Source organism: Coenobita brevimanus, chromosome 71 (genome assembly GCF_032717465.1).
Source record: "Coenobita brevimanus isolate Jiangsu-jjx chromosome 71, ASM3271746v2, whole genome shotgun sequence".
NCBI lineage: Eukaryota > Metazoa > Arthropoda > Malacostraca > Decapoda > Coenobitidae > Coenobita > Coenobita brevimanus.
In genome coordinates this window covers 1,663,938-1,678,937 of record NC_137024.1, presented here as the reverse complement: position 1 = coordinate 1,678,937, position 15,000 = coordinate 1,663,938, and the positions used below count along the sequence as shown (strand labels likewise).

General features: G+C 41.4%; 1 protein-coding gene across 1 annotated transcript in view; it reads right to left on the bottom strand.

Moving 5' to 3' along the window:
* The window catches only part of LOC145406613 (uncharacterized), a 60,661-nt gene that overhangs the window by 28,290 nt on the left and 17,371 nt on the right, over window positions 1–15,000 (bottom strand). Inside the window, exon 2 of the mRNA XM_080277689.1 lies at window positions 14,740–14,930. Coding sequence (XP_080133815.1) covers window positions 14,740–14,930 — 191 coding nt within the window. The remainder of the gene's footprint in view (window positions 1–14,739; window positions 14,931–15,000) is intronic.

Here is a 15,000-nt window from a genome sequence, read left to right as displayed (position 1 = left end):
TGCAACTTACTTCCCTTGAGCTCAGTGTCAGAATAAAACCATACTACGGCTCAACATCCTTTCCATAGCACTTCTTCGTGACTAGCACCTTACTCTTCTAGTCAGTCTCTCATTCCTCTCCACTTGGCCAAACCATCTTAAATACGTCTCCTAACACCTCAATACAAAGTCCCTAATTCTCATCTTAATCTTAAATCCGCTTAATCCTTTTCCTTGAGCAGGGATTTACGGAACTGAGAATAATCCCTGACTAGAGAAAGTTTTAAGAGGTGGAGCAAGAAACAGGATTAGGAGCGGATTACAAAGTGGATTACAAAGAGGTAGTAGTAGTAGTGGTAGTAATAGTAGTAGTAGTAGTAGTCGTTGTTGTTGTTGTCGTAGCAGTAATAGTAGTGGCGGTGGTGGTGGTGGTGGTAGTAGTTGTGGAGGTAGTGGTAGTAGTAGTAGTAGTAATAGTAGTAGTAGTAGTAGTGGTAGTAGTATTGTGTCTTTTCATTAATTTTTTTTACCTTTCAAAAACCATTATTCATTTTCAGGGACGCCTCTCGTACTGAAGGGGCCAAGAAAGAGAGAGAGAGAGAGAGAGAGAGAGAGTAAGCGAGATTATATACAGAACAAGTCAGCTCTAGAACCGTCTCCCTCTGTCTTTCCCACTGCCTATCACCTCCAGCCTTTTTATCGCAAAGTGACCTGGCATCTCGAAATAACCGGATCTTGAATATACCTTCCTTTTCTGTTCAATTTTCCCTTTATGGGGGGGAAATTATGCCTTTTTTCGGCCTTGGTTTATAAAAAAGAAAAATATATATGTAGAAAAAAATTGCTACACTCCTTTCACCTAAACTTGGCCCAAATTTTCTTCCTTTTTCAGCTTACTGGCAGAAAAAGACTATGCTACTGCTCAACTTCCTTGTCATAGCACTTCTTCGTGACTAGCATCATATTCTAGTGCTAATCCGCTGGTACAACTCAGTATTCAAGAAGGATGGAAGGTGATTTTAGGCCAAGTTAGAGTGAAAAAGGTATAGGTGTTGAGTGAAGGGAATGAGAGAGACATTTTCGATTCACACACACACACACACACACACACACACGCACAGGCTCACTGAACTCACTCACTCTCACTGCTCTCTCACTCTAACACCCCCCCCTCTCTCTCTCTGAAACACACACACACCCACACACACCCACCCACCCACCCACACACACACACACACACACCCAACGGGAGAATGGAGCGGCCCCTCAAAGACAAGAAACAGTCATAGAGCAAATGTGTAATTGATGGAGGAGGAGGAGGAAGAGGAGGAGGAGGAGGAGGAGGAAGAGGAGGAGGAGGAGGAGGAGGAGGAGGAGGAGGAGGCTAAAAACTATTCCTTAGCGATTTATTTTTGGAGAGTATGGCGATGTTAGAAGGAATTATATAACATCGAATAGGACAGTATGGGTGTAATAAGCAAAATAAATCGCTTAGGAAAAGGTGTTGGGGAGCTTTATTACCAGGGCAGAAAAAGTTGATGCTGACGAAGGGATGACTGGGGCAGATGAGAGAGAGAGAGAGAGAGAGAGAGAGAGAGAGTGCCTTTATAAGTGTCTCATATATACTGTGTCTCTCATACTTATAAATACTTAACACTATAGTGAAGATGAATTGAATATTAGAGTGAAAAAAGATGCTTGAGAATCATTATAATTACATTCTTAGGCTCGTCACAGGTTAAGAGAGCTCCCTAACACCTCTTCCTTAGCGATTTATTCTTGGCTATGGCTGGGTAATATCCATGTGTTACTTATGCAGAGAATGGCGATATTGGAAGGATTTATGCAACACAGATGAGGACAGTAAGGTGTATAGTCAGCAGAATAAATCGCTCAGGAAAAGGTGTTAGGGAGCTACCAGAATACCGAACTAAGACTAATTCCTTTCTGATAACATTCCCTGATTTTATTTTTTTTAATTATTATTATTTTTATCTCATTTCTGATTTCTTCTCACCTGCGTCTCATCACCTTAATGACCTCGTGCTGTGTCAGGTGTGTGTGTGTGTGTGTGTGTGTGTGTGTGTGTGTGTGTGTGTGTGTGTGTGTGTGTGTGTTTGCTTTTTTTGTGTTTTTTTCTGTGGTCGTGATGGAAAATGAATTAGAGTTGGTGTCACAAGGCCTCTGTCTCTGTCTGTGTCTCTGTCTCTGCCTGTCTGTCTGCCTCTCTCTCTCTCTCTCTCTCTCTCAGAAAAAAATATATATTCCTCGTCCCACAATTTTCTTTGGAATTTTGAAAACGGGGGAAAAAATATATATATAAAAAAAATATAATTGTTGACAGCTCTGGCGGCGGAACTAAATATGAGAGAGAGAGAGGGAGAGAGAGATTAGATAGGTGGACATATAGATAGATAGATGAACAGATAGATAGATAGAGGGAGGGATAGATAGACAGATAAATAGACAGGTGGATATATAGGTATTTAGAGAGAGAGAGAGAGAGAGAGAAAGAAAGAGAGAATTGATAGACATATTTTAGATTGATAGACAGACAGACAGAAAGATAGACTGATAGATAGATAGATAGATAGATAGAGAGAGAGAGAGAGAGAGAGAGAGAGAGAGAAATATCCTGCTCAGAACAGAAATGAACTCAATTCCTTCCTACAAGCGAATTTTTTTTTTTTTAACAGCTGCCCAAAAGTTCCGTGCAACTTATCATAGCGAACCTTAACTCCTTCCAGTGACTGATTTATTTATTTTGTTATTTATTGGTTAATTATATCATTTCTACCTCCAGGCAATTTTACTCTACCCTGGAAAGATGTTCAGGATTTAGACCTACTGTTCTCAAAATTAAAAGGGTTGTTCCTTGGCTGACCCTCGACTCATCCACCAAGTTTGGCTAAATTCGGATAAAAAATGCCTGAGCTATTTTGTTCACAACCACATTCTTGCCTTACCCTCAACTCTTCCTCCTAGTTTGGGTAAATTCGGATAAAAAATGCCTGAGCTATTTTGTTCACAACCACATTCTTGCCTTACCCTCAACCCTTCCCCAATGTGTGGTCTAAATTACATAAAAATTTTAGAATGATTTTGCTAGGTGGCATTTTTCATCTTACCTTGTGACTTTGACCTTTGACCTACTGTTCTGAAAAATATTAGGATCACTCATTAACTGTTCCTCAACCATCCCGCCAAGTCTGGTTAGAATAGGATAAAATATGTTTCGGTTGTCTTTTTAACACACACACACACACACACACATACACACACACACACACACACACATGATGATGATGATGATGATAGTCAAACCTTCTCTCTCTCTCTCTCTCTCTCTCTCTCTCTCTCTCTCTCTCTCTCTCTCTCTCTCTCTCTCACACACACACACACACACACACACACACACACACACACGTGCAGATGATCATAGGCAAACCTTCTCTCTCTCACAGTTACACACACACACACACACACACACACACACACACACACACACACACACACACACACACACACACACACACACACACACACACACACACACACACACACACACATACACACTCACACATGATGATGATGATGATAGACAAACCTTCTCTCTCTCTCTCTCTCTCTCTCTCTCTCTCTCTCTCTCTCTCTCTCTCTCACACACACACACACACACACACACACACACACACACACACTAATTGCGCGTACACACCATCTCCGACTCCCACATAATCCCCCCAGCCCAGACAAAAGCAGACACAAATGGAAGTGATCATTAAGCGTGCACTGAGACGATGATGGCGTTCCGTAATGAGGGAGAGAGAGCACAAAGCTGTTTTTCCGAGCTATCAAGAAGCTGGGAAGGCTGTCGGGGGTTGCTGATGAGGAGGGACATTCACCTAAAGCCGTCCTATCCCTCGGCTTCATGTCGTTTTGGGTTTGCGTTAAAACTGATTGCGCGTACAGGTGAAAAAAATCCATCACCTTTAGCGATGATATAAAACGTCAGTATAACACGTCTGCATTTTCCATATCTTTGCTGACCGCACTCTGTAATGTGGGATGCAGGCTAATTGCATTTTATAATCAAGGTGGTAATGTATTCACACCTGTTTGTCTGACTGTTTGTTTGTCCATGATATATAAAAAAAAAATTATGGATGGATGTTATTGAAATTTTGAGGATATATGGGTCATGGGGTAAGGAAGAGCTGATTAAACTTTGGTGGTGATCCGATACAGATTTCCGGTTCAGGACTGTTTTGTGGTTGTTTGTCTGCAAGATAATCAAATAATTTATTGGTGGAAGTTATTGAAATTTTAAGGATATATGGGTCATGGGGTAAGGAAGAGTTGATTATATTTTGGTGGTGATCCGATACAGATTTTCGGTTCAGGACCGTTTTATGTTTGTTTGTCTGCAAGATATTTTGATAACTTATTGGTGGATGTTATTGAAATTCTGTGGATATATGGATCATGGGACAAAGAAGAGTTGATTAATTTTTGGTGGTGATCCGATTTCGAGTTCCGGTTCAGGATTGTTTTATGTTTGTCTGCAAGATATTTTAATAACTTATTGGTGGATGTTATTGAAATTCTGTGGATATATGGGTCATGGGACAAAGAAGAGCTGATTAAATTTTGGTGGTGATCTGATATAGATTCCCGGTTCAGGACTGTTTTATGTTTGTTTGTCTGCAAGATGCTGTAATAACTTATTGGTGGATGCTATTGAAATTCTGTGGATATATGGGTCATGGGACAAGGAAGAGCTGATTAAATTTTGGTGGTGATCTGATATAGATTCCCGGTTCAGGACTGTTTTTTGTTTGTTTGTTTACAGGATGATTTAAAAACTTATCAGTGAATTTTAATGAAACTCTGTGGATATATGGGTCATGGGGCAAAGAAGAGTTGATTAAATTTTGGTGGTGATTTGAATTCGAGTTCTGATTCAGGGCTGTTTTTTGTTTGTCTACAAGATAACTAAAAAAGTAATTTATGGACTTTAATGATATTCTGTGGATATATGGGTCATGGGGCAAGGAAGCGTTGATTAAATTTTGGTGGCGATCTGAGCTGTTTGGTATAGGGATTGGAGGAGGTATGCGTTCTCTGAGTGCCCCCTTCTCACAGGTGTTCCACAAAGTACCATAAAAAACAGCGATCCTATTTGCACCTCCGCGCACTCAGTTTTAATAATAAACTCAATTTTATTAATCCATTTCTTACTGTTTTTTTTTTTTTCAACATGTCCCCTTTACCATTTTCTTTAAAGTTATGGTAGTGGTAGGTGGTGGCGACCATCATCCACTCACTTGATGTAATGCTGCCTACTTCCTCCTTAGCCTTTATCATTCTTTTTCTGTGCCTGCCCTCCTCTCTTCCTATTTCTCCCATCTTTCCTGTCACTTCTTATTGCTTTTCTTTCCTTTACAGGAGGTTTTACATTGAGTGACAAGCCAAATGGTTTCCTGTAAGCCAGGAAACCATTTACAACGCTGGGTGGTAACCATATAACCAAACCATACGTGCTCCCTACGTGTCAACAAGTGGGTTGGTGGAGAGTTAGTGCCCCTCCCCGTAAAACAAATAACTCAGAGTCAAATGGCCACCCCTTACGGGATTATGGCGTCTGGTAATAGATAGATAGATAGATAGATAGTATTAAAGTCTCTTCTACGGGATGATGTATATATATATATTTTGGCTAATTTTTGGTATTTTTCGGTGATTTTATTTATCCCTGAACAAATTCCCACAAGTAATGAGGGTAATTTTGAGCATTTCTCCTGAACAGAATTTAATCACCTGAAAAGAGCTAGATTAAAGAGAGCAAATTAAAGAACTAGATTAAAGAGCAAATTAAAGAGCTGGATTAAAGGGAGTAAATTAAACAGCTGGATTAAAGAGGGCAAATTTAAGAGCTAGATTAAAGAGCGCAAATTAAAGAGCTGGATTAAAGAGAGCAACTTAAAGAGAGCTAGGTTCAAGAGCAAATTAAAGAGAGCTAGATTAAAGAGAGCAAGTTAAAGAGTTAGATTAAAGAGCAAATTAAAGAGCTAGATTAAAGAGAGCAAATTAAAGAGCTTGAGAAAGAGCTAGATTAAAGAGAGCAAATTAAAGAGCTGGATTAAAGAGGGCAAATTAAAGAGCTGGATTAAAGAGGTAAATTAAAGAGCTAGATTAAAGAGGGCAAATTAAAGAGCAAGATTAAAGAGAGTAAATTAAAGAGCTAGATTAAAGAGAGCAAATATTAAAGAGAGTAAATTAAAGAGCTAGATTAAAGAGAGCAAATTAAAGAGCTGGATTAAAGAGGAATAATTAAAGAGCTGGATTAAAGAGGAATAATTAAAGAGCTGGATTAAAGAGGGCAAATTAAAGAGCTGGATTAAAGAGAGCAAATTAAAGAGCTAGATTAAAGAGAGCAAATTAAAGAGTTAGATTAAAGAGAGCAAATTAAAGAGCTAGATTAAAGAGAGCAAATTAAAGAGCTAGATTAAAGAGGGTAAATTAAAGAGCTAGATTAAAGAGAGCAAATTAAAGAGAGCTACAAGAGAGCAAATTAAAGAGCTAGATTAAAGAGTAAATTAGAGAGCAAATTAAAGAGCGCTAGATTAAGGAGAGCAAATTAAAGAGAATTGGATTAAAGAGAGCAAATTAAGGAAAGCTAAAGAGAGCAAGTTAAAGAGAGCTAGATTAAAGAGAGCAAATTAAAGAGCCAGATTAAAGAGAGCAATTTAAAGAGCTAGATTAATGAGCAAATTAAAGAGCTAGATTTAAGAGAGCAAATTAAAGAGCTAGATTAAAGAGAGCAAATTAAAGAGCTAGATTAAAGAGAGCAAATTAAAGAGCGCTAGATTAAAGAGAACAAATTAAAGAGTTAGAATAAAGACAGCAACTTAAAGAGAGCTAGATTAAAGAGTGCAAATGAAAGAGCTAGATTAAAGAGAGCAAATTAAAGAGCTAGATTAAAGAGAGCAAATTAAAGAGCTAGATTAAAGAGAGCAAATTAAAGAGCTAGATTAAAGAGGTAAATTAAAGAGCTAGAGTAGAGACAGCAAATGAAAGAGAGAGAGACTGAAGAGAGCTGGATTAAAGAGAGCTAGATTAAAGAGAGCAAATTAAAGAGAATTGGATTAAAGAGAGCAAATTAAAGAGCCAGATTAAAGAGAGCAATTTAAAGAGCTAGATTAAAGAGAGCAAATTAAAGAGCTAGATTAAAGAGGTAAATTAAAGAGCTAGAGTAGAGAGAGCAAATGAAAGAGAGAGAGACTGAAGAGAGCTGGATTAAAGAGAGCTAGATTAAAGAGAGGAAATTAAAGAGAATTGGATTAAAGAGAGCAAATTAAAGAGAATTGGATTAAAGAGAGCAAATTAAAGAGCCAGATTAAAGAGAGCAATTTAAAGAGCTAGATTAAAGAGAGCAAATTAAAGAGAATTGGATTAAAGAGAGCAAATTAAAGAGCTAGACTGAAGATAGCAGAATTAAATCGCTTGAAGAGAGCTAGAATGAAATACGGAATACTTCCTGGGATTTCAGAGGATTACTGGATTTTGACTGGGGATTTATGTACAATATTTCAATGCTACAAAGATATAAAGTTAGAGAAAATATAGAAGTGTGATAAAGAGAGAGAGAGGAATGAGAGGGATCTTTACACTCGGGCCTCTCCACCACCTGGCCATATCAGTGCCACCACGTGAAGGCGCCCCTCTCTCGCACCTCCGTCGGTAATAAATATAAATCAGATAATAATATAAAGTTGTAATTACGAACAAGGTGACAGACAGACTCCCAAACACACGCCAATTAGCGACTGAGTTTGCATAGTTAGCGAAATAAGGAGAGTCGCGGACATAGAGATAAACCTGATTGCGATAAAGAATAAGACGGTGAGTAATAAGATATGAAACGACGTATTGCAATCTTCGGAGCCAAACACATCTATCTATCTATCTATCTATCTCTCTATCTATCTATTGCCAGACGCCATAATCCTGTAAGGGGTGGCCATTTGACTCTGAGTTAGTTGTTTTACGGGGAGGGGCACTAACCCTCCACCAACCCACTTGCTGACACGTAGGGAGCACGTATGGTTTGGTTATATGGTTACCACCCAGCGTTGTAAATGGTTTCTTGGCTTACAGGAAACCATTAGGCTTGTCACTCAATGTTAAGCCACCTGTAAAGGAGAGAAAAGCAATAAGAAGTGACAGGAAAGATGGAAGAAATAGGAAGAGAGGAGGGCAGGCACAAAAAAAGAACGATAAAGGCTAAGGAAGAAGTAGGCAGCACTACATCAAGTGAGTGGTCTGATTATTCTGTAAGTTCCATAATTCTTCGACTAAATGGTGGAGAGATATTACTGAGGAAGACAGTAGGGAATCTTACAAAGGTAGGGAAATATTCAGAGCAAGATTCGGACCAAAAGAAGTGTGAACTGAGTGGAATATCGATCAATTTGGCCAGTTGTAAATAATTATCGTGAAGATTAGGAATGTTGTTGTGTGTGTGTGTGTGTGTGTGTGTGTGTGTGTGTGTGTGTGTGTGTGTGTGTGTGTGTGTGTGTGTGTGTGTGTGTGTGTGTGTCTCACACACACACACACACACACACAAACACACACACACACACACACTCCCAAATTCCTCACCCACTCTCTCAACCAACCCCTTCTCGTCCCCAACCAACCCGCATCCACAAATAAGACCTAAGTTAATCCTCACTCCTCTTAATCCTGCCTCTGACTAATCCCTCTTGTGTCCTCTTCCTCTGCTTTCCTTGGTACTCCGTAAAGCTCCGTCTAGAATAAGCAGAGGTGCACGCAGGGTCGTTTCTGGCAGGCGGGTCATGAGGGGAGGTGGAATGAAGGAGCAGATTGTCACCACCCATCCTATGAAAGAAGTGGATGGGGAGGTGGATGGTGGATGGATGGATGTGTGGGTGATGGGAGGGGATGAGGAGAGGATGGAGGTGCTAGGCTGCAGGTATGAATGATGGAGAAATTACCTGTAGTGATGATGAAAGGAAGTTTATCATCATCATCATCATCATCATCATCATCATCATCATCATCATCGTCATCATTATCATCATTTTTACCTACCTAAGGATCGCGTAAAGTAGTGTCCAGAGAGAGAGAGAGAGAGAGAGAGAGAGAGAGAATTACCAAAAGTCTTAAAATTAATTCAGAAAAATCACACTACCATAAATCAACAGGTGAACTTACTTGCTACGGCGTATGATTCAGTGGAGATCACCATGTTGACGTCAGGGCCAGGCTGGGGAGGTGATGTGGACGTAAGGAGATGTCTACGTCACGGGGAGACAGGCCAGGTGATGTCACAGGTAGGCTGATGAGGCCAGGTTGATGTCAGGGAAGATGGTGACCCCAGGGATGTAACTGGAATGCTGATGAGGGATTTTGAGATGCTGACGTCAGAGAGAGACTTCGATAGGAGATGCTGACGTAAAAGATGTAGCTGAAGGGGATGTCAAAGCCAGACGAAGTCAATGGATAACTGAGCACGAGATGTGGACGTCAGGAGGAGACAGATTGGACAGAATTGGACGTCGGGAGGAGAAAGACTTAGAACCGGACGTCAGGTAGAGACAGACTTGGACAGATTTGGATGTCGAGGGGAACCATTCAGAGATGTCACCTCCCTTAGACTTGGCAGAACTTGACATCCGTGGGAGACAGCTGAGGGGATGATGTCAACGTCAGGAGAGGCTTGGGTGAACTGAGATCCGTAGGGCAGATCGTCACGCACCTGAAGAGAGAGAGAGAGAGAGAGAGCAAAACCTTCCCCTGTTTATCCTGTCACAGTAACAATACAGGTATGTCGCTCCGTTGCCCCACCCCCACCCCAGCCCTAAATACTCAACCCCACCCCACCCCACCCAATCCCCCAACCCCTTCCCCTCTCTCCCTCTCCCCCCACCATACTCTACTCTCAATATCCCACCCCACTCCACCCCAGACAGACCCCTCCATCACCCCATCCCACCCCCGACAAACCGAACCCCACCTCCACCACAACCCCAACCCTTCATACCCTCACCCCTCTCTCCCCACACACTCCTCCCTTGAATAACCCCCTCCCAACCCCCCAATGACCCCTCTACACCCCTATTCCACCCCGACAAATCCAACCCCACCTCCCCCCACCCAATCACACCCCACCTCCCCCCACCCAAACACACCCCACCCGGACAGACAACCTTCCTCCCCAACCCCTCCTATAGACCCAAACCTCCCTCCCCCACCCAACTCCATCCCAATAGACCTTTACCTACCTTCCACATCCCCCCTCCACAACTCCACCCCCATCCCACCCACTCCCCACCCTCTCCCACCCAGTTAGGTAATGTTCAAAGAGAGGTTCTGTACTTTTTATGTTGCGTGTTACCCCTTACATCACTGACTGACTGACTGACTGACTGACTGGCTGACTGACTGGCTGACTGGCTGACTGACTGACTGACTGACTGACTGACTGACTGACTGACTGACTGGCTGACTGACTGACTGAGACTGACAATAATATGTTGAAATGTACAGGGTGACTCATAAAGACTGTGGTGATTTTAATGTAACATATCGCTATTTCGTATCACTGCTGTTTGTGTGTGTGTGTGTGTGTGTGTGTGTGTGTGTGTGTGTGTGTGTGTGTGTGTGTGTGTGTGTGTGTGTGTGTGTGTGTGTGTGTGTGTGTGTGTGTGTGTGTGTGTGTGTGTGTGTGTGTGTGAAAAGTCATTCCTTAAAGATTAAAATCATAGATAGAAACTCATCTTACTATTATTATTATTATTATTATTATTATTATTATTATTATTATTATTATTATTATTATTATTATTATCATTATTATTATTATTATTATTATTATTATTATTATCATTATTATTTTTGTTATTATTATTATTATCATTATTATTATTATTATTATTATTATTATTGTCGTTGTTATTGTTATTGTTGCATGTTCTTGTTCTTCTTGTGGCACCTGGTTCATCTAGAAGTGAATCCTCCGAAGGTGTCTCTCCTGCAGTCCACCATCATCCTTTCAGGGGATAGGGAGAGCGTTGCGGGACCTTTGCATAACCGGGCAGTGGAGCCGCCTGGTCATATCAGTGCCACCACGTGAAGGCGTCCCCATCACCACTTACAAGCTGAAAATACGTACTCGGAGTGAAGGGGCTGCCGTCATGAGGAGAAAAGGGTCGATTAAACAAAAAAAATCTTTATATTTGGTTTTTGTCACTTATTTCACTCATCTCAAAATTCTTCGTAGTCCTTCATGCATCAGCGACTCTTTTTTCGATTACGATCATCACGAAAAGACTTAAAGCTTGTCTAGCCGCTCACGAACTTGCGTAGGTCAGGTCTGAATTAAGGTGCAATTACCCACCTCCATTTCATCGCTTAATTAACCGCTTGCAGGTAAATCTTAAGGTAAAGTAATTAAGTCTAAATGCTTTCTAGTTACTCGCCTCATAATATTTCTTACACACCTGCTTGAGTTTTTTTTTGTTTTTTGTTTTTTTGGCCAGTGTTCTTATCTTGTGTTGTTGTTGCTGTTGTTGCTGTTGTGACCTGGGTTCATTTAAAACGTGAACCCATTGAACTGCAGGCTGAAGTTTCCCCGGCACTCCACCATACTCCTTTCGGGGGATAGGGAGGGAGTTGAGGGACGTTTGGATAGGCAAGCGGCAGGGGACTGAGGCTATATCAGTGCCACCACGTGAAGGCCTCCCCTATTCACCATCCCAGTCACTCTAACGCAACTCTGATTCAGTAAGATGGTCACGAGAGCCTATGGAAGTTTGTGTGAGGAAGGTAGAAAGTTAAGATACGGAAGATAGGACATACCTACATACATACATACATACACACACACATACATACATACATACATACACACACACATACATACATACATACATACATACATACACACACACACACACACACATACATACACACACACACACACACACACACACACACACACACACACACACACAGAAGGTGAGAGAGAGAGAGAGAGAGAGAGAGAGAGAGAGAGAGAGCTTGTGGCTGCAACTACTACTATGACTACGACCACTACTACTACTACCCGATTTCAACTTATTGTACTCAGTTAAGTGGTAGTAATAGTAGTAGTGGTAGTAGTAGTAGTAGTAGTAGTAGTAATAATAGTAATAATAACAATAATAATAATAATAATAATAATAATAATAATAAAAATAATAATAAAAATAGTAATAATAATAATAATAAAAATAATAACAATAATAATAATAATAATAATAATAATAATAATAATAATAATAACGCGTCAAGGAGGAAAGCGACGTATCATACCCTAAGTGTGAAGCAGACGAAGTGGAATAAGTACACGAAGTTTTGTAGCAAACTGTACAACGAACCGAGCATTCCTTCGCCTACTGTCATGTTGTCGTCTTTACTGATCATTTGACTGAGTTTTTCGTGTCATTAGAGGTGTGTTTTGGAGTATAGGACGCAGATTTTACGCTAGAAATAAAATCAATGAAGGAACTGCTTGCCCCCCCCTCTCTCTCTACCTCCCTAGCTATCTATCTGTCTATCTATCTATCTATCTATCTATCTAGAGCGAGGGAAAACCACACTCCTGTCACCTGCCACAAACAACCACACACCTGTCACCTACCACAAATAACCTCACCTACCACAAATAACCACACACCTGTCACCTACCACACATAACCACACACCTGTCACCTACCACACATAACCACACACCTGTCACCTACCACACATAACCACACACCTGTCACCTACCACAAATAACCACACACCTGTCACCTACCACACCTAACCACACACCTGTCACCTACCACACATAACCACACACCTGTCACCTACCACAAATAACCACACCTACCACAAATAACCACACACCTGTCACCTACCACACATAACCACACACCTGTCACCTACCACACCTGTCTCTAATGATATGGTCTTAGTCTACCTTTACCTGAGATTCGTAGCCTTGGACACGTAGGTAGATTTGACGCTAGGAAGGAAGTCTATTAACGCCGTAACAATCTAGGCCAGCATACAACCCTACTGCTCCTTCAGTGTGTGTGTGTTTTACTGATCGCCTTCTTACCTCTTCCCAACACTTACCGTCACCGTAACACCAGGTATCAGCGTCACCGTAACACCCTCACACCTGCCATCACGCCTCCCCCCCTGTAATCACCCGGTTCGGCCTGCCATGAGCTTGTCTTGTGGTGTGTCATTAGGGCGTGCCAAACTGACAGGGCCACGCCGGGAGGAGCACCCACCGCGACCGCCCTCCTCTGTGATGTAATGCTCTCTCTCTCTCTCTCTCTCTCTCTCTCTCTCTCTCTCTCTCTCTCTCTCTCTCTCTCTCTCTCTCTCTCTCTACGCATATTCACCTCTCCGCCTTTCCACAAACATCAACTTCCTGGTCACTTATTCCCTGTATTTAGGTCATAAAGATATGCTAACTAAAAGACTGAACGCGTGAAAACAGACTGCTTATTCTGCGTTACAAATATAGAGTGAAAATTACTCTTTAATCCCCTTTAATTCCCCAAGAGGAAGGTGAAATAAGAGGATTGAAGAGCAAAAGAAGGGAGAGGAGTATGTGTGTGCAGTAGGGCAAGGTAGGATGGAATGGTGGTGTGAAGGAGAGAGGTGAAAATTAGGTAAGGTGAGAGGTGAGTGTGCAGGTGTGAATGGGTTGTCAGGTAAGGATGGAGTGGGTATTCTTTCCCTCCCTCCTCTCTCTCTCTCTCTCTCTCTCTCTCTCTCTCTCTCTCTCTCTCTCTCTCTCTCTCTCCGTCTCTCTCTCTCTCTCTAAGATGGATGAGGTAAGGAGAAAACACGAAAAACTAGACGCAAGAGAGAGAAAATCCATATCATAAGCTATTGGGAATAAAACTCACCTAATCAGCTCAATCTCCTTTCATTCTCCTAGCCTCATTAACCTTCACTCATTTACCATACTCACCTACCACACCTATTCACTTGCTTGGCCTACCTTGCTTCTTCCCACCTTCAGACTCACTCACATATAACTTTTCACCATACTGTTTACATCCATTCTCTCCATAATCTACAGTACCGTGCAAAGAGACACTGTTCAACTCTATTATCCACTCACATCCTTACTCCACATCTTTCACAAACCACGTCATCCCTTCTCCTATCCACTCCTGCACTCCACACTCCTCAGATACCTCCACTGCTCAAACTTCTGCCTCTTCGTCTTAAGATCTCACAACCCCACAGCCTTATGTTACTGTGAGCTCTTTTAGTCACTGATAAAAGAATGAGGTAAAGTGTTAAGAAAGGGGACAATTAGGTCACCTGTACCAAGAAGCCCTTGATAGTAAAGATAAGGCTGAATACAAAGGTTAAAAGAAGTCTGCATGAAGGTATACTATTGCCAACGTTACTGCATATATTTCAGACTTTGAGACTTGGAGATAAGGCTGGAAATTTATGAGTGAATGAAGAGGGAAATTTGATGTCAAAGGAATGTTTTTGTGTTGTGTAGACTGATTAAAAAAAAAAAAAAATCTGGAGAGAATGTGACTAAGGAGTTGACTGAGTAGTGTGTGTGTGTGTGTGTGTGTGTGTGTGTGTGTGTGTGTGTGTGTGTGTGTGTGTGTGTGTGTGTGTGTGTAAGCCAACATGAGTAAATTATGTGCGTCTCTTGATTACATTACCAAGTCTGTGGAAGTGTGGTGCCTGAATCTCAAGTCCATGCTGATTACTCTTTGCTTATAATATATGTGTTCCGCAAGCACTGTGCCGCAACCGGAGTGCCGCAAGAAGTGTGCCGCAACCGGAGTGCCGCAAGCAGTGTGCCGCAAAAGCCTCCTGGTGTGCCGCAGTACATTACCTTTCCCCACCTTCAAACAACATTACAAAAGTTACAAGAAATACAAAGAAACATAATAGACACAAGTTAAATTGGAGATG